The sequence below is a fragment of the Bos indicus genome, chromosome 22 (assembly GCF_029378745.1).
Source record: "Bos indicus isolate NIAB-ARS_2022 breed Sahiwal x Tharparkar chromosome 22, NIAB-ARS_B.indTharparkar_mat_pri_1.0, whole genome shotgun sequence".
Classification (NCBI taxonomy): domain Eukaryota; kingdom Metazoa; phylum Chordata; class Mammalia; order Artiodactyla; family Bovidae; genus Bos; species Bos indicus.
This window is the reverse complement of record NC_091781.1, coordinates 6,014,150-6,035,170: the sequence shown is the minus strand read 5'-3', so window position 1 is coordinate 6,035,170 and position 21,021 is coordinate 6,014,150. Positions and strand designations below refer to the sequence as shown.

Genomic DNA, 21,021 nt, shown 5'->3' with positions numbered 1-21,021 from the left:
AGTCACAAAGAGACAAAAATGTATGATTCCACTTATATGAAACACTTAAGAGCTGTCAAAATCACAGAGACAGAAAGTAGAATAGTGGTGGGTCAGGGGCTGGAGAAGGTTAAAATGGGCAGTTATGGAAAAGGATGGCGATGGATGGTGGTGACGACTGTATAACATTATAAATCTACTGAATGTTAAACACTACTGAACTCTAATAGTTAAGATAGCATATTTTATGTTACATATATTTTACCACAATTTTAAAAAACACACAAAAAACCCAAAGCAACAACCATGAGATACCATTTCATACCAATAGTCAAGTAAAACAAATGAAAAAAACTGGGTGAGTGGGGGGAAGTTTTGGTGAGGATCAGGAGAAATTAAAATTCTCATACACTACCAGTGGAAATGTAAAAGGGGGAAACCACTGCAGGAAATAGTCTGGCAAATCCCCCAATTTCACTCTTACATATATATGGAAGAGAAATGAAAATATATATATGTTCACACAAAAACGAGTACCCAAATGTGCACCGGCAGTATTACCCCTAATAGTTAATACTTGAAAACTACTCAATGTCCATCCACTAATGGATTTTAAACATGTGGTATATATACAATGGGTTGCAAGGGAAAGTGTTACTCGCTCAATCGTGTCCAACTCTTTTGAGACCCCATGGACTGTAGCCCACCAGGCTCCTCTGTCCATGGAATTCTCCAGGCAAGAATTGTGGTGTGGGTTGCCATTCCCTTCTCCAAAGGATCTTCCCAACCTGGGGATCAAACCCAGGTCTCCTGTGTTGGAGGCAGATTCTTTACCATCTGAGCCATCAGGGAAGCCATATAATATAATACAATGCAATTCAATGGGTTATTCAGCCACAAAAAAGAAATACTGATACATGTCAAAAATACCAAAGATTATGCTAAGTGAATGCATTTTTTAATGTGGATTTTACCTACATGAAATGTCCAGAATAATAAGTCTTAAAACAGAAACTAAAAAATAAGGAAGGGGGAGGTTCAAGATTTCCTTAGGGGGTATAAAATGTTCTGCAAGTAAACAGAAGATACTAAAAGCCACTGAACTGTATACTTTAGAATGGCTAAAAGTAAATTTATGTCATGAATTTTGTCTCAATTTCTTAAATTTTTAAATGATGAAAGGTAATTAACATGCCAGTTAAGGCACTACTGCAATGGTTGACTCATGCTATTTTTAAAAGAATAAAAAAACTATTTAAACAGTAACACTTTTGCATTTCATAAAAGCATGAAAAAATTTTAAACTATGACAAAATGCAAATGACAGTAATACCCAGGTGATGGTTTCTTTATATTAATTTTCTATGTTTTTAAATTCCCAACAGATAGAATATATTATTTTAAAAATTTATCACAAAAGGTTTCAAACATATAGAAGAGCAGAGAAAAATAGCCATCCAGACTTCCAAACGCAAATAAAACATATTTGCTCTGGATGATTTTATTAAAAAAAAGTTTTTAACATAGTTGAACCTCCCCCTTCACACTTCCTTCCTCAGTATCACTCACCCAGACTCAAGAGTAACCACTATCATAAAGTTGGTATATATGATGGATAAATGCCGTATTTTTATACTTTCATTATAAATAAGTATAAACTGACAATATACTCTGTACTACTTAAAATTACTGTATGTATTCTACCTCAATTTATTTTTCCACTTGGCATTATACTATCAAGATTCAGTCATACATATTGTCAAAATATATACTTATATATGTTAAACACTACGTATTAGTTAAAAGACCTCAAAAGATATAGCATACATGTAATGAGAGTACCAGAAGAGGAGAGAAAGAATAGAATATTTGACACAATAACTGATCATTTCCCCTAAATAAAGTCAGAAACCAAACTACAGATTCAGAAAGCTCAAATGTTAAGCAATAAATGCCAAAAGAACCAACCACACCTAGGCATATCTTTTTCAAACTACAGAAAATCAACAATAATGAAAAAACCCTAAAAGAAGCCAGAGGTAAAGACACCTTACTTCTAGAAGGACAAGGATAACGATCACATGACCTCTATTCAAAAATCATGCAAGCAAGATGAGATTAGAGTGAAATATGTAAGAACTGAGAAAGGAAAGAAAGAAAAAAACAATCTAGAAATTTGGGCCTGGTGAAATTATGCTTCAAGACTTTCTCAGATAAATGAAAATTGAGGAAATCTGTTGACAGCAGACTTGTCCTGCAATAAAAGCTAGAAGTTTTTTAAGAAGAAGGAAAATAACCTAGATCTGCATCTAAAGAAAGGAATAGCATCAAAGTCAGAATAAGTGAAGGGAAATTAAAAACTTTTAGTTTTCTTATTCTTAATTGATTCAACAGATAAGTTTATTGAAAATAATAATACCAACAATGTAATCTATTATGTATGTATTACATATGAATGTCATGACAGTAATGATACAGGGATTATTTTGTAACTATAAAGTACTCACACTGCCTATAAAGTGGCACACGCAGAGTTCAGATATATTGCAGGTTTAGTTCCAGACCACTACAATAAACTGAATATTGTAGTAAAGCCACTCACACAAATTTGCTTCCCAAGGCATATAAAAGATATGTTTACACTAAGCTGGAGTCGATTATGAGTTGTTTAGTTGCTAAGTCACGTTTCTTTTGCTATCCCCATGGACTGTAGCCCACCAGGCTCCTCTGTCCATGGGATTTCCCACACAAGAATACTGGAGTGGGTTGCCATTTCCTTCTCCAGGGGATCTTCCTGACCCAAGGGTCGAACCTGCAACTCCTGCACTGGCAGGTCGATTCTTTAGCACTGAGCCATCTGGAAAGTCCTCAATATTAAGAGTACATTATGTTTAATAAAATAACACATAATACTTTATAAAGAATACTTTATTGCGAAAAAATGCTAACAATCACCTGAACCTTTAGGGAGTTATAATCGTTTTGCCAGGGTAACATCAAAAATCTGATTACAGATCACTGTAACGAATATAATAATGAAAAAGTGTGAAGTATTGTGAGAAAAGCCAAAATATGACAGGCATGAAGAGAGCAAATGTCTAGTGCTGACAGACTCACTTGATGCAGGGTTGTCACAAGCCTTCAATTTGTAAAAACGCAGTATTTGTGAAGTGCATTAAAACGAGGTATGCCTGTATAGTATTCTTTGAAAGTGAACTTGAATCAGCTGTGTATGTCTGCTGCAAACTCTATGGCAACCACTATAAACAGTTTAAAAAAGCATAACTGATGTGCCAGAAAGAGAGAAAGCAGAACACAAGAAATGCACAGTTCAAACCACAAAAGGCAGAAAAAGAATAGAGAACAGAGTACCAAACAGAAAACAGTAACATGTGGGGTAAATATTAAACCAACTACAGTTAAGAATCACTTTGAATGTCAATGGTCTAAATGCACAAATTAAAAAACAAATTGTCAGGGTGCATCAAAAACCAAGACCCAACTATATGTTGTCTACAAGAAACCCACTTTGAATATAAAGATACAGGGCCTCACCTGGTTGTCCAGTGGTTAAAAATTCACCTGTCAATGCAGGGGACATAGGTTCGACCCCTGGTTTGGGAACTAAGATCCCACTGAACCCAAGTGCCACAACTACTGAAGCCTGCCCATCCTAGATCTCGTGCTCTGCAAGAAGGCCACATACCACAACTAAAGAAAACTCACATGCAGCAATGAAGAGTACCGTGTGCCATAATGGAGATCCAGTGCAGCCAGAAATAAATAATTTCTTTAAAGATTTAAAAAATTTTGAAGTATATATAAAGATACTTATAGACAGAGCACGTCATTAAAAATGTTGGGGTGAATGAAGCACAAGTTGGAATCAAGATTGCCAGGAGAAATATCACTAACCTCAGATATGCAGATGACACCACCCTTATGGCAGAAAGCAAAGAACTAAAGAGCCTCTTGATGAAAGGGAAAAAGGAGAGTGAAAAAGCTGGCTTAAAACTCAACATTCAAAAAACGAAGATCATGGCATCCAGTCCGATCACCTCATGGCAAATAGGTGGGAAAACAATGGACATAGTGACAGACTTTATTTTCTTGGGTTCCAAAATCACTGCAGACAGTGACTGTAGCCATGAAATTAAGATACTTGCTCCATCAGACAGCATATCAAAAAGCAGAGACATTACTTTGCTGACAAAGGTCCATCTAGTCAAAGCTATGGTTTTTCCAGTAGTCATTATGGATGTGAGAGTTGGACTACAAAGAAAGCTGAGCACCAAAGAATTGATGCTTTTGAACTGTGGTGTTGGAGAAGATTCTTGAGGGTCCATTGGACTGCAAGGAGATCAAACCAGTCCATCCTAAAGGAAATCAGTCCTAAATATTCATTGGAAAAAATGATGCTGAAGCTCCAATCCTTTGGCCACTTGATGCAAAGAACTGACTCATTAGAAAAAACCCTGATGCTAGGAAAGACTGAAGGCAGGAGGAGATGGGGACGGCAGAGGACGAGATGGTTGGATGGCATCACCAACTCGATGGACATGAATTTGAGCAAGCTCTGGGAGTTGGTGATGGACAGGGAAGCCTGGTGTACTACAGTCCATGGGGTTGCAAAGAGTTGGTCATGACTGAGTGAAATGAACTGATAAAGATACATATAATAAAGCCTACCTCAAAGCAAGGAAAGCTATCAGAGATCAAGAAGTACATTATATAATGATAAAGGGGTTAATTCTCAAAGACAGCAAAACAATTCTTCAAGTGTGCATGTCAAACAACAGGGTTATCAAACTACATGAGGAAAAACTGATAGAGCCACAAGTATAATTGGATAAATCCACTATCATAATTGGAGACTTAAAACCCTTCTCTCAGACAGACGGATAGAGCTAAAACTCAACACCACCACCAATGAACTGGATACTGGCTATGGTGGGCATCTAAAGATAAATTCATCCAGTAATGGAAGAATACATATTCTTCTCAAGTCAGCATGGAATATTCACCAAGATAAACAACATCTGGGCCATAAAACACATCCTAACAAATTTAATAGAATAAAAGTCATATAATATAAATTCTCAGCCCACAATGAAATCAAACAAAAAATCACTAATAGAAAAATAACTAGAAAGTCTCAAAATACATGGAAGTTAAACAACATACCTTTAAATAAGCACATTCAAAAGTCAAAAACCTCAAGAGAAATTTCAAAATAGTGCTAAATAAAAATGAAAACACAACTGATCAAAATTTATGGGATGCAGCAAAAAGCAATGCTAGTATGGAAATTTATAGCACTGAATGTAAACAGTAGAAAAGATAGATCTAAGACGATTATCTAAGTTTCCACCTTAGGAACCTAGAAAAAGAAGGGTAATTTAAATCCAAAGAAAGCAGAATTAAGAACCAGGGCAGAAATCAATGAAATTGAAAACAGGAAATTTATAAAGAAAATCAATAAAACCAAAAACTGGTTCTTTGAAAGCTGAACAAAAATCAATAAACCTCTAGGCCAGGTTAATAACAAAAAAAGAAGACACAAATACTAATAATGGAAATAGAAGAAGGAACATCACTACAGATCCCCTGGACATTCATTGAAAGGATAATAAAGAAATACAATGAACAACTCTATGTCCAACAACTTGATAACCTAAACGAAATGAACCAATTTCTTGAAAGGCAAAATCTGCTAATACTCAAACAAAAAGAAATAGAAAATCTGGTTAGATCTCTATTAAAGAAATGGAATAAATAAATAATAACATTCCAAAACAGAAAGCACCAGGCCAAGGGGGAGGTCACTCGTAAATTCTACCAAATGATTAAAAAAGAATAAATAAAAATAATAATTTTCTACAATCTCTTTCTGGAAATAGAAGCAGAGGAAATACTTCCTAACTCGTTCTACAAGGCCAGAACCAATACTAAAACCAAAGACACTATAAGAAAAAAAAAAACTACAGACCATTATCTCTCTCATTAGAAACAAAATCCTCAACAAGATATTAGGAAATCAAGTCTAACAAGATATTTTAAGAATTATATAGCATGACCAAGTGAGATTTATCCCAGGTATGAAACACTGGTTCAACATTTGAAAATAATGTATTCATGACATCAAAAGGTCAAAGAATTTACATATAGTTACAACTATATGTAACTATAATTGACCCTTGAACAAGGCAGAGGTTGTAGCAGTGACTACCTCCTTGGCATAAGAAAATCCACATATAACTTTATAGTAGGGACCTTACATAATCCTTGGGTCCAGATCTATGGATTCAACCAAATTGTGAAGTACTGTAGTATGTGTTTAATAGAAAACAATATATATGTATAAATGGATCTACACAGTTCAAACCTGTGTTGTTCATGAATCAATCATGTACCAGTAGAGAAAAAGCATTTGACAAAATCCAACATCCACTCATGATAAACTCAACAAACTAAAGTGGATCTTCAACTTGATAAATAAGACCAAAAAAACGTATAACCAACATGTTTAATAGTGAGAAACTCAAAGATTTCCCACTAAGAAAAGGAACCAGGCGAGGATCATCTTACTACAACTCTTCAACATCATACTGGAAGTACTAGTTAATACAGCAAGACAAGAAAAAGAAACAGAAGGTATACAGATAGGGAAAGAAGAAATAACTTGGCAACAGTAAAATAATGCAAATTTCACACACAGAATTCAACATCCTAAGCCACTGAACCCCACTTCAGCTTTCTTAAGTATTTTTGACCTCTCTCTCTCCACTAGTAAAGAAACAACAACAAAAAAATCAACAGCTTATTTTCCAACAGCCTCTTTTATTGGAGCTGTGACTTATTTGTCATGAACAGTAACAGTTTTCTGCATGCAACTATAATAACAACTTTCAGTAGAAAGTTCATGGGTATTAATGATAACAAAACATCAAGTGTTACTTACCCACAAGTAATATGTGAACTGAAGTGCAAAAATAGCGATGCCTTCATTATCAAAGGACCCAGCTACTGAGCGAGAAATGTAGCCTGGCACAATGGCAATGAAGCAAGCGGCTAACAGCCCTGCTCCTTGGTTCCACAGTTCTCTGGTAAGCAGGAAAGTAGATATAGACGTAAGGCCGCTGAAAGTTGGTGCAAGGAACACACATACATCTCTGATGTGAACTGTTATGTTCAACGTATTTAAAATCCAATGGATAAGGCCAGCTGTTATCATCAACCCTGGGTAAACCTATGGAAAAAAAAAAGGAAAATGTAATTACAAATATAAGGAGGTAGCTGAAAACACTAAGCTCTTTATTATTACATAATTAGGTTGAGAATAAGCTCTCACAACAGTTTGCCTTCTTTACATACTACAAAATTAAATGTTCTTTTTCAACTGGACACAAAAAATTCTCATATGCAGAGAGATATATTTAAGCAAAAGAAGAAAGATCAGACTGAATGAAGTATTAAAAGTGAAGATGTTTAATGATGGAACACTGAGTAACTTTATAATTGTCCCCACTAACTCTTTCACTATAAACAGGGTTCTATCTAACACATCCTTAAGTATGGGGTTTTAACAATTTTGCCCATACTTGTGTTTAAGGGATTGAGAAACAAACAGAAGATGAAAAAAATTTATGTGCAGTTATTATTTAAGTGATATTTATAAATAATTTCTTCCTCCCTTCAAAGTCAAGATCTGGAAAGTGAACAATTCTAGCTAGGAAAAGGAGGACTAGTTAGTGAATTCAAATATAATATTTTGGAACTCCTCGAAGGTTGACATTTTTACACTTCTTAAAATACTTAACAATGGAAAGCAAATCAACTAGAATAGGCCTAGTTAACAGCTGTACTCTTCAACCTCTCCCCAAAGGAGGAACATGAAACATTTAAGATTCAATGAACAATAAACAGGACATTAATTCTGAGCTATTTGTGATTAAAATGTGTATTTACACTTTCATCCTTAGCTACATCCTAAAAGATTTTTTCTTTCTCCATCACTAAAACTACAAAGAATGTTATAAATTTACTTTCTGAGCCATACTATTTGCAAACTGCCCATGGTCTTTAAACCAACTCCTTTGCTTTTTCTCCAGAACACTTATCACCATTTCACATAGTATTTATTTTACTTATTTACTTAGAATCTATTAAGTAAATACCCTTGGGGACTTTCCTGGTGATCCAGTGGTTAAGAGTTCGCACTTCTAATGCAGGGAGCATGGGTTCAATCCCTGGTTGGGCAACTAAGATCCCACATGCTGCACAGCATGTCCAAAAATAAATAAATAAATGAACACTCTCACAGAATACAAGCTCCAGAATAACATGAACAATTTCCCCAGCATCCAAATAACAATGATAGGCATAAAATAGATGCACAATATCTACTGAAAGCATGGAAGGAGAGTGGGATAAGGAAAGGGGAAAAAGTATGGCAATCATCACCATTCTTAAAAATTAAAATTTTGTTCCATTACATATACAATACCAGGTCCCAAATGAATAGTTTTCCTGGCAATATTTTTTTTTAAATGGAAATAAATCTGAAAATATCTAAATACGGTAGACTGAACTGACATACAAAATAACACATAGAAGTATTAGATGAAAAGATCAAGGTATTCCAGACAAACAAAACCACTCAACAACAAAAAAGGCATGTTTAACCTTAAAAGAAAGAGAACCTGGAAGGGAATCCTTCAGGTTCCAAACATAAAGAAGCATTTCAAACTAGGCACTGGTATTTCAGAAGTCTTTAAAAAAAAAAACAAAAAACGAAAACACTCGAGGCCCTAATATATACTTTAGGTACTTGAGGTGGTTGGGGGATAGTTATTGCTCACCACTGAGATTAAAGAAAAGGCCTAATTCCCAGCACAAACCCAGGGCCCGTTTATGAAACTAGATGAATTCTACCCACCCATCAAATGAAACAGTAAGCAACTTCTGCCTTACGTCCAAATCTTTAAGTAGAAACAAAACAAGAAATAACTCATTCACCACATGGGTGAGTTTGGGTCCCACATTTATACATGCAAGCTCAGTCACTAAGTCATGTCCGACTCTTTGCAACCCCATGGACTGTAGCCCACCAGGCTCCTCTGTCCATGGGATTCTCCAGGCAAGAATACTGGAGTGGGTTCCCATTTGCTTCTCCAGGGGACCTTCCCAACCCAGGGATCCAACCTATTATCTCCTACACTGGCAGGAGGGTTCTTTACCACTGAGTCACCAGGGAAGCCCTCTCCACATTTATAACAACTTCACATATAAGAAACTTAGACTGAGAAACAACCTGTAAAAACAGTCCTAAACTTCTGAGGGCTCCAGAAAAAGGAAGTGAAAAAGATTATTGTAAGGATGGTCCCAAATACCAGGACACCAGGAATCTCAGAAAACCAGCCTTCACTGAGGGTGAATTCAAGATAAAAAGTTATAAACATAGCAGGAAACAAACTACAGTAATCAAAGATTAGTACAATAAAATATATGACAGCATTCACACCACAAGCAGTACAGATAATAGTCATCTACCACATCTTTCACCATTCAATACGTTTCTAATAAGCCTCAGAGGCTATCATGACTATTCTTCTGTATCATTATCCCTATTTACAAAGATAAAAAGATGTGCCAGATTTTATAACATCTCACTATCATGGAGAACATATTCCTTCCAAACAAAGAGGGAACATTTATAAAATTTGGCTATATCCTGGGGCCACAAATCATGTCTCAATAAATTTCAAAGGATTAAAACTATAGAATTTGTTTTCTAACATTAATATATTTGAAGTAAAAAGCAAAATAAGATGATGAGGAAATTCTCTAATGTTTAAAAGTTAAATACAGTCCTAAGTAACTCATGAATAAGAGAAAATTATAACAGAAGTTAAAATACATTTTGACTTGAATGACAATGAAAACACTGCATATCAAAACTTAAGCAATGTAGCTAAAACAGTGATCATGAGGCAATTTGGAGCTTCAAAACAAATACATTAGTAACAAAGAAGTTGAAAATTATTGAGCAAACTACATCAGGAAACTAGATAAAAACATCAAACTCAAGAAAGTAGGAGGAAGGAAACAAACGGAAGGTAACACACAAATATTCAATAATCAACAAAGTTTAATGGGTTAAAGAATCTACTAAAATTGATAAACCTCTGACAAAAGTGATCAAGAAAAAAATATTAAATGTATATGTTTCTCCAGTAGGTGCCTTGTCTTTCATTTTCTCTCAAACCATTCTCCTTACATCCCAAATCCTAAAAACATTTTCCTTTCTATCATCTTCTGGACATTCTGATTTCCCATAAATTATGAACAATACCTGGAGTAATCTGAGACAGATTTAGGACCAGGAAAATTAGAATTATCTGATTGTTCTACATTTTTATTTCCTTCCAAAATGTTTTTTTCAATAAAGCTTCTATAGAACAAAACAAAAACACAAGTAACCTGAACTTAAGAGTGTGACAAGAGCTTCTCCTCCTAACCTCCACCACTTGTCAGAAATAATGGCTAGTATGAGATAACCCCAAAACAGCCTAGGGGGTGGGGGTATGTGAAGAAGAGTATTAAGAAAAGAGATTTAACAAATTAAATAACAGATAATTAGCCAGAGAAAACGTATCATTTAACTATATAAAACTTTTAAGAATTGCCATCACCTTAGTGGTGAATGATTTACTCAAATCACTGAAAAAACTTAAGATTAACATGAGTAACTGCATATATACTTACAGTACCACCTACTATTCTTCCTAGTGGATACCATGCTCTTTCATCAAACCAATTTAAAAATTCATAAAACCCATGAGACGCAAGATGATGTGTTGATCTATAGTTAAACCTAGAGAAAATAGGAAAAAAAGAAATGTTATAAAACTTGGTTTACTAGAAAGAAATAGCTCTAGCTTTCTAATACTATACTTTATATTTAACTCTTTATACATAAATCTATGGCTATATAAATATATCTTTCATAACAATTTCCCTCAAACCTGAACAATAGATTATTTTCTAAGAAATTGGCTTATACCTCTAAAAATAACTAAAAAAAAAAAAAAAAAAAGCCCATTCTCCCCCGAAAAACAAGTCTACAAAACTAGTAATGATCAAATTAACATTTGGCCATTGCTTGGGGTACAGATGGTACACAGCTATGCATCTGAACAAAAAATGTGATGGTACATAAAATTTACCAAATCTTCAAAGATGTCAATGACTCTCAAAAGACTAAAAACCACTAACAGAATACAGCACCAAAATGAAGCTTGTACATTCAATATAATTGCTTTCAATTCCTGCTTATTTAACTTATATGCAGAATACAGCATGCAAAATGCTTCGCTGGATGAATCGTAAGCTGGAATCAAGATTGCCAGGAGAAGTATCAACAACTTCAGATATGCAGATAACACCACTCTAATGGAAGAAAGAGGAACTAAAAAGTCTCTTGATGAGGGTGAAAGAGGAGAGGGGAAAAAGCCGGCTTAAAACTCTACATTCAAAAAACTAACATCATGGCACATGGCCCCATGGCAAACAAAAGGGGGAAAAAGTGATTACAGTGACGGATTTTATTTTCTTGGGCTCCAAAATAACTGTAGATGGTGACTGCAGTCACAAAATTAAGAGATGCAAGCCTGTTCCTTGGAAGGAAAGCTATGACAAATCCAGACAGGTATTAAAAAAAGCAGAGACAGTACTTTATCAACAAAGGTCTGTATGGTCAAAGATATGGTTTTTCCAGGTAGTCAGGTAACGAATGTATATGAGAACTGAATCATAAAGAAGGCTGAGCACCAAGGAATTGGTGCTTTTAATTTGTGGTGCTGGAGAAGACTCTTGAGAGTCCCTTGGGATCAAATCAGTCAATACTAAAGGAAATTAACCCTGAATATGTATTGGAAGAACAGACGTTGAAGCTCCAATTCCTTGGCCACCTGATGTGAAGAACTGACTCATTGGAAGAGACCTTGCTGCTGGGAAAGATTGAAAGCAAAAGGAGAAAGGTGGCAGAGGATGAGATGGTGACACAGCATCACCAACTCAATGCACATGTATGTGAGTAAATTCCAGGAGATAGTGAAGGACAGGGAAGCCTGGCGTGCTGCAGTTCATAGGGTTGCAAAGAGCTGGACATAAGTTAGCGACTGAACAACTATAACTCTAAAAATCACAGAAATAAAGAGTTAAGTTATAAATAACCAGAGATGAACTGTAACTGTACTGTAAAATAAGAACATGACCTTAACGAATGAGAATTTTGATCAATGAAAGACAAAATAACAATAACAAGAAATGAGATGGAAGAAACCACAGTCCAAACTGCAACCTGAAGTAACTGCAAACTATGGTGTGTGTGTTGTGTACATGTGTGCACGCTTGGGTGTTGGAAGGGGGAAGAGTTGAAGAGGCAATATTCAGGATGGTTCATGTTTAATATAAAGTTGTTGAGGGCGGGAGAGAAGCAAGAGAAAATCCTGCATTAACCTCAGGGTAATGAGCAATAGGAACTGCTAGGCAGGTGGATCCCCTTAGACGACCACTGCCAAGCAAGGAAGTGGGCCTCAGGGGTATTTCCAACACACACAGCCAAGTAATTCAAAGAGTGGAACAATGCTTCCCAGATGAATAGGAAAACCTCATATCCAAAGTCAGCTTGATATATCCTTCCCAACAGCAAGTCATGACTTTCCAACACACGATCACTAGAAACAAAATACTGTAATATTTTAAGACAGACTTGATCTAATATAAAATAAGCACACATCCAAAAATCAAACATGAGAAAAATAAGCAATATGAAAACTAAGCATCGAAATCAACCAATGGAAGAACTAATACCAACAGACATAAGAATAACTTCAGAAGTAAGATAAGCCACACAGCCTGAAAGGGAGGTTTATAGTACAAATGTTAGAATCATACTGCCTAAGTTTGGATATCCTGTTTCCACACTTACTAGCTATGTGACCTTGGCTAGACCATTCTCTGTAGTCCAGTTTCTTCCTCTGTAAAAAAGGAATAACAACTGTACCCATGTCAATAAGGTGGCTTTGATAAATAAACAATATAATGTCCCTAAAGCACCCAGAGGCTACTGTTACTATTACTGTGAAATAAAGTATGGTAAAAGCACTATCTGAGTTTTTGAATGTCAAATTAAAAATAAGCTAAATATTAAAAAAGTTAAAGATGCAAAGGAAATTAGTAACAAGACAAAAAGTGTCTTGAGAGGTGGCTTTGAAAAGATGGCACAGTAGGTGACAGCAGCCTTCATACCCCCAATAAAAAATAACAGACAGCTATCCACAAAGGAAAATATTTACGGGAAGCTCAAGTAGAACTGAGATCCTACAGCAGCACAGTGAAGCAAAGGATGGAGAGCAACCACACAGACGGAAGAAGGATCACTGGGGTGACAGGCTTAGCTGAGGCATCTGGAGACAACAGGATCAGCCACGTGGCAGGTACCCCTGCAGTCCCCATGGTCTGCTCTGTGGTGGACCGAGGCAGGCTTTTTGACTGAGGACAACAACATCCACGAGAGGTTTCACAAAGGAGGACCCTGTAAGTATTCATCAGAGCAGACTCCAGTGGCCTGCTCTACAGAGGACAACAGCTTTCAGCAAAAGTCATCACTGCCACAGGGCCCCTGGAGGAGACGCTGTTATGCCCTCAACAAGAAAGACTTGCTGCTGCACTGCCCCAGGACTAGGGCTACCACGGTCCCACAAATATTCTTGAACCCCAGAACCACTGTTAAGTGCTTACACTTCAGATTCCAGCTCTGCAGCCTCCTGAGCTCCAGATCCCAGCTCCATGGTTGGCTTGACAAGTGCCTCTGGGCCCCAGATCTGCAGCTGAGCCACCATTGCCTGCGCTCTAGCTCACAGCTCCGTAGTGACTCCATGGGCATTAGCCAGTAACACCACAATGAGGAGGACACCGGTGAGCTGGGCCGGGTGCCAAGAAAGATTTCCTTGGCCACAACTCCTCGCCATGGGAGAAAAAAAGATCAGAAGGTTCCCCGTAGCCCTTACAAGCCCCATGGACACTTGCAGCCTCGGCCATTGAGAACCTCTGCAGTGTGCAGTCTCCACTTAAACTCAGCTGTTAGAAATGCACGAAGACTACACCCCCGGATCTTACCCGGGGTAAGAACTGCCAGTCTATCCAGCTGTCACTCTTGAACTTACCCACAGGTAAAGGTCTTTCCCCACCAAAATTATTCCATAAAATGGGCAGACATAAAGGTAGCTCAGATGGTAAAGAATATGCCTGCAATACAGGAGATGCAGGTTCAATCCCTGGGTTGGGAAGATCCCCTGGAGAAGTGAATGGCAATCCACTCTAGTATTCTTGCCTGGAGAATCCTGTGGACAGAGGAGCCTGGTAGGCTACAGTCCATGGGGTCAAAAAGAGTTGGACACGACTGAGTGACTAACACACTATACAAAATAAGGCTACAAGAAATGTTAAAAAAAAAAAAAATCAAGAAAACTTGACAATGCCAAAGGAACACAATTGTTTTTCAGTAACTGACCACAGAGAAATAAATCTATTTCTCAATGAAGACTTCAAAGTAATTGTTTTAAGGAAGCTCAGCAAGCTACAAGAGAAGCCAGACAGACAACTCAACAAATCAGGAAATACCACATGAACAGAATAAGAAGTTCAACAGAGACAGAAAGTATACTAAAAGAAAAAAAAACACCAAAGAGAAATACTGGAGCTAATTAAATTAATAAAATGAAAAAGAAAATGCAGTGGAGAACATTAGTAGTAGACTTGAACTAGCAGAAGAATCTGAAAACCAGAAGAAAGGTTACTTGAAATTATCAAAGCAAAGGAAAAGAAAAGTGAAAAATAGCCTACACCAACTATAGGCCATCATCAAGGGTAATGATTGCATTATAGGAGTTCTAGTAGGAGAGACGGGGGTAGAAGGTTATTTAAAGAAATAATGGCTTAAACCTTCCCAAATCTGGGGAGAGAAATTGAGTCATCCTGGCATGTGGTGTTCACATGCCCCAATACATATTCAATTCGCACAGGATTTCACTGAGAGATAATCTAATAAAACTATCAAAAATCAAAGACAAAGAGAGAACTCAGTAAGAGGAAAGAAACTCATACATGAGACCCCACATAAGGTTATCAGATTTCTCAGTGGAAACCCTGCACCAGAATAAGGTATATAGATTCAAAGTGCTAGAAGAAAAAAACTGCCAACTAAGAATACTCAGCAAAGCTAACCATCAGAAAAAAAACATTCCCAAACTAAAAAAAGAGAGCGAGAAAGAAAATTTGTAGGAGTTCATCACTACCAGACCTGCTTTATAAGAAATGTTAAAGGGAGTTCTACAAGCTGAAATGAAAGGACAGTGATTAGCAACTTAAAAACATATACAGTATAAACTCACTGGTAAGATATGGACATAAGCAAATTCAGAATATTCTAGTAGTGTAATGGTGTGTAAATCACTTAACTAGTATAAAGGTTGAAAGACAAAAATTAAAATATCTGCATTCAATAATTTGTTAAATACAAAACAAAAAAACTGACATAATGGCTTAAAGTTGACTGTTATAAAATGTTTTATTTCAACCTCAGGGTAGTCACAAAGCAAAAGCTTATAGTAGATACAGAAAGAAAGACTACCACGAAGGAAAACTATCAAATCACAGAGGAAGATAGCAAGAGAAGAGAGGAACAAAAGAACTACAAAACAATCATAAACAATTAACAAGATGGCAGTAGTTAAATCTTTCAGTCAGTCAGTTCAGTTGCGTCTGACTCTTTGCAACCCCACGGACAGCAGCACGCCAGGTTTCCCTGTTTATCACCAACTCCCAGAGCCTACTCAAACTTATGTCAATTGCATCGGTAACACCATCCAACCATCTCTACCTATCAATAATTACTTTTGATGTAAACATATTAAATTCACTAATCATCAGTTCAGTTCAGTTCAGTTCAGTCGCTGAGTTGTGTCCGACTCTTTGCGACCCCATGAATCGCAGCATGCCAGGCCTCCCTGTCCATCACCAACTCCTGCAGTTCACTCAGACTCATGTCCATCGAGTCAGTGATGCCAACCAACCATCTCATCCTCTGTCGTCCCCTTCTCCTCCTGCCCCAATCCCTCCCAGCATCAGAGTCTTTTCCAATGAGTCAACTCTTCGCATGAGGTGGCCAAAGTACTGGAGTTTCAGCTTTAGCATCATTCCTTCCAAAGAACACCCAGGACTGATCTTTAGAATGGACTGGTTGGATCTCCTTGCAGTCCAAGGGACTCTCAAGAGTCTTCTCCAACACCACAGTTCAAAAGCATCAATTCCTCAGCACTCAACTTTGTTCACAGTCCAACGCTCACATCCATAAATGACCACTGGAAAAACCATAGCCTTGACTAGACGGACCTTTGTTGGCAAAGTAATGTCTCTGCTTTTGAATATGCTATCTAGGTTGGTCATAACTTTCCTTCCAAGGAGTAAGCATCTTTTAATTTCATGGCTGCAGTCACCATCTGCAGTGATTTTGGAGCCCAGAAAAATAAAGTCTGACACTGTTTCCACTCTTTCCCCATCTATTTCTCATGAAGTGATGGGACCAGATGCCATGATCTTCGTTTTCTGAATGCTGAGCTTTAAGCCAACTTTTTCACTCTCCTCTTTCACTTTCATCAAGAGGCTTTTTAGTTCCTCTTCACTTTCTGCCATAAGGGTGGTGTCATCTGCATATCTGAGGTTGATATTTCTCCCGCCAATCTTAATTCCATCTTGTGCTTCTTCCAGCCCAGCATTTCTCATGATGTACTCTGCATATAAGTTAAATAAGCAGGGTGACAATATACATCTTTGACGTACTCCTTTTCCTATTTGGAACCAGTCTGTTGTTCTGTGTCCAGTTCTAACTGTTGCTTCCTGACCTGCATACAAATTTCTCAAGAGGCAGATCAGGTGGTCTGGTATTCCCATCTCTTTCAGAATTTTCCACAGTTTATTGTGACCCACACAGTCAAAGGCTTTGGCATAGTCAATAAAGCAGAAATAGATGTTTTCTGGAACTCTCTTGCTTTTTCGATGATCCAGTGGATGTTGGCAATTTGGTCTCTGGTTCCTCTCTCTGCCTTTTCTAAAACCAGCTTGAACATCAGGAAGTTCACGGTTCACATATTGCCGAAGCCTGGCTTGGAGAATTTTGAGCATTACTTTACTAGCGTGTGAGATGATCATAGAGATAATCATAAAGTAAGTAAATATATTAAAAATGCAATACCCAAATATATGCTAACAGAAACTCACTTCAGCTTTAAGGACACACACAGCCTGAAAGTGAAGAGATGGAAAAAGATATTCTATACAAACGGAAAGCAAAAGAGACCAAGATTGGCTACACTTTTATCAGACCAAAAAAGAAAGAACCCCAAAATTGTAACAGAGATAAAAGGTCATTCATTATATAAAGATAAAGGAATCAATTCATCAAGATACAACAAATGAAACAGATAGCAATGCAATAATAGTAGTGGGCTTTAATACCCTACTTTCAAAGAACAGATGAGAAGGAGAATATAAAGAAGGAAATAGTGGACTTGAACTACACTTTAGACCAAATGAATCTAACAGAAAACACTCCATTTAACGGTAGAACATACAGTCCTCTCAAGTGCACAGAGAACATTCTCCAGGATACTTCATATCAGTTCACTTCAGTTGCTCAGTCGTGTCTGACTCTTTGCAACCCCATGGACTGCAGCATACCAGGCCTCCCTGCCCATCGCCAACTCCTAGAGTTTACTCAAACTCATGTCCATTGAGTCGATGATGCCATCCAACCATCTCATCCTCTGTCATCCCCTTCTCCTCCTGCCTTCAATCTTTCCAAGCATCAGGGTCTTTACAAATGAGTCAGCTCTTTACATCACGTGGCCAAAGGATTGGAGTTTCAGCTTCTGCATCAGTCCTTCCAATGAATATTCAGGACTGATTTCCTTTAGGATGGACTGGTTGGATCTCCTTGCAGTCCAATGGACTCTCAAGAGTCTTTTCCAACACAATTCAAAAGCATCAATTCTTCGGCGCTCAGCTTTATACTCCAACTCTCACATCCATACTTTATACGTTAGGTTACAAAACAGGTCTTGACAAATTTAAGACTGAAATTATATTGAGTGTCTTTTCTGAGCACAACGGTATGAAATTAGTGATAATAAGAAGGCTAGGAAATACACTAATATGTGGAAACTGAACAATATTTTCCTTAATCAGTGTGTCCAAAAAAAAAGAGACACCCCCAAATGGAAACACAGCAAAATGTAGCAAAAGCAATCTGAGAAGTTTATAGCAATAAATATCAACATTAGTAGAAAACAGATCTCAAATAAACAGTCTAACTTTATACCTCAAGGAACCAGAAAAAGAATAAATTATGCCCAAAGAGCAGATATAAAGAAATAAAGATCAGAGCATAAATGAATGCAATAGACTTTAAAAAAAAAAAAAAAAAAGAGGAAAAAAGTTTTATTCTACTTTTTAAGATAAGCAAAATTGACAAACTTTTGGCTAGACTAAGAAAAAAGAAGACAAAATCAGAAAAGAAAGAGGAGAGGACCTACCCAGTGGTCCAGTTCTTAAGACTCTGAGCTTCCAATACAGGGGGCACAAGATTGATCCTTGGCTGGGGAACTAAGATCCCACATGCCACATGTTAAGGCAAAAAAAATTATATTAAAAAAAAAACTAACAGGAGAGATTACAACTACTACCACAAATACACAAAGGATCATAAAAGATTATTATTAACAATTATATACCAACAAATTCGATAACCCAGAAGAAATGGACAGATTCTTAGAAACAACGTATATCAAAGACTGAACGAGGAAGAAATTTTAAAAATCTGAACAGACTAATAACAAGAAAGGTGACTGTTGGGGGCTTTTGATTACTAATTCGAAGAAACGTCTAGGACCAGATGGCTTCACTGGCAAATTCTACCAAACATTTAAAGAATTAATGCCAATCCACCTCAAACTCTTTCAAAAAAATTAAAGAAAAAGCACTTCCCAAATAATTTTACAAGGCCATTATTACCCTGACAACCAAGTCAGACAACACAACAAGAAAACTACAGGCCAGTGCCCCTGATGAACAAAGATACAAAAATCCTTAAGAAAATACTAGCAAATTGAAATCAACAGCACATTAAGAGGATCATGCACCATTATTAGGGACTGCCATTTAAAATGGATTTAAAATGGTGCTAGTGGTAAAGAACCTGCCTGCCAATGCAGGAGACCTAAGAGATGCAGGTTCAATCCCTGAGTTAGGAGGGCATGTCAACCCACTCAAGTATTCCTGCCTGGAGAATTGCATGGACAGAGGAGCCTGGCAGGCTACAGGCCACAGGGTTACAAAGAGTCAGACACAACTGAAGCGACTTAGCACTCAGCACACCACAATTAACTGGAATTTATCCCTGGGAGTCAGGAATGTTTCAACATACGAGAATTAATAAATGTGATCCCATATTAACAGAATGAAGGATTAAAATCATATAATCATCTCAACAGATGCAAAAAAGGCATTTGATAAAATTCAACATTCTTTCACAACTAAAAAAGTAGGTATAGAAGAAATTTACCTCAACATAATAAATGCCATGTATGACAAGTCCATAGCTAGCATCATACTCAATGGTGAAATGGTGAAAGCCTTTTAAGATCAAGAACAAAACAAGAATGCTCACTCTCACCTGCACAGTACTAAAGTCCTAGCTTTAGCAATTAGATAAGAAAAAGGAATAAAGGGCTTCCAAATTGGGAAGGAAGAATTTAAATTGTTTGCAAATGACATGATCTTATATACAGAAAACTCTAAAAACTTTACCAAGGATTCAAGAAAAACATTAAAAAAGCAGTTGCATTTCTATAAACTAAATATGAATTATCTGAAAATAATTAAGAAAGCAATACCATTTACAGTAGTATGTTTAAAAAAAAAGTCAGTAAAATACTTAGGAATACATTTAACCCAGGAGGTGAAAGACCTGTACACTGAAAAGTATAGGACACTGATAAATGAAGACAAAAGCAAATGGAAAGATACTCCATGCCCGTGGATTAGAAAAATCAGTATTGTTAACATGTCCATATATACAACATTGTAAATCAGCCATACGCCAAGAAAAAAAAAATTTTGAAGTCCATATTGCCCAGAGCAATCTACACATTCAATGCAATACCTATAAAAATTCCAATACTATTTTTCACACAATCAGAAAAATAACCCAAAATTTTCATGGAATCCCCAGACCCTGAATAGCTAAAGCAAACTTGAGAAAGAACAAAACTGGAAGCATCAAAGTCCCTGATTCCAAACCATGTTACAGAACTACAGTAACCAAAACAGTATGTTACCAGCAAAAAAAAAAAGAGAGAGAGAGAACACTGGAACAGAATACAGAGCCCAGAAAAAAACTATTTTTACAGTCAACTAACCTTTGGCAAGGGCATCAAGGACAAACAATGATGGAAGACTAGTCTCTTCAACAAATGGTGTTAGAAAACTGGATATTACATGAATGAAACTGGACCCTTATCTTACACCATACAAAAACTAACTCAAAATAGATGACTGACGTCAATGTATAATGTGAAACCATAAAATTTCTAGAGGAAAGCATAGAGGAAAAAAAAAAGCTCCCTGACATTGGCATTGGCAACGGTCTTCTCAGATATGATGCCAAAAACACAGGCAAAAAAAGTAAAGAGTAAATAAGCAGGACTATATATGAGAAGGCTTGTGTACAACAAAGGAAAGAATACACAATGTGAAAAGGTAACCTATGGAATTAAAGAAAATGTTCGCAAACCATATATCTAACAAGGGGTTATTATCTATAATATATAAGGAACTCATACCACTCAAAAGCAAACAAAAAATCCAAAAACTCATACAAAATATGACTTAAAAAAGGTTCAAAGAACCTGAAAAGGTATT

At 36.7% G+C, this 21,021-nt stretch overlaps 1 protein-coding gene across 1 annotated transcript in view; it reads right to left on the bottom strand.

The window, feature by feature from the left end:
* STT3B (STT3 oligosaccharyltransferase complex catalytic subunit B) overlaps positions 1 to 21,021 on the bottom strand; it is a 103,142-nt gene that overhangs the window by 35,907 nt on the left and 46,214 nt on the right. The window contains exons 2-3 of the mRNA XM_019984659.2: positions 10,747 to 10,855; positions 6,941 to 7,228 (exon numbers count right to left, since the gene is read on the bottom strand). Of these exons, the coding sequence (XP_019840218.2) occupies positions 6,941 to 7,228; positions 10,747 to 10,855 (397 nt within the window). The remainder of the gene's footprint in view (positions 1 to 6,940; positions 7,229 to 10,746; positions 10,856 to 21,021) is intronic.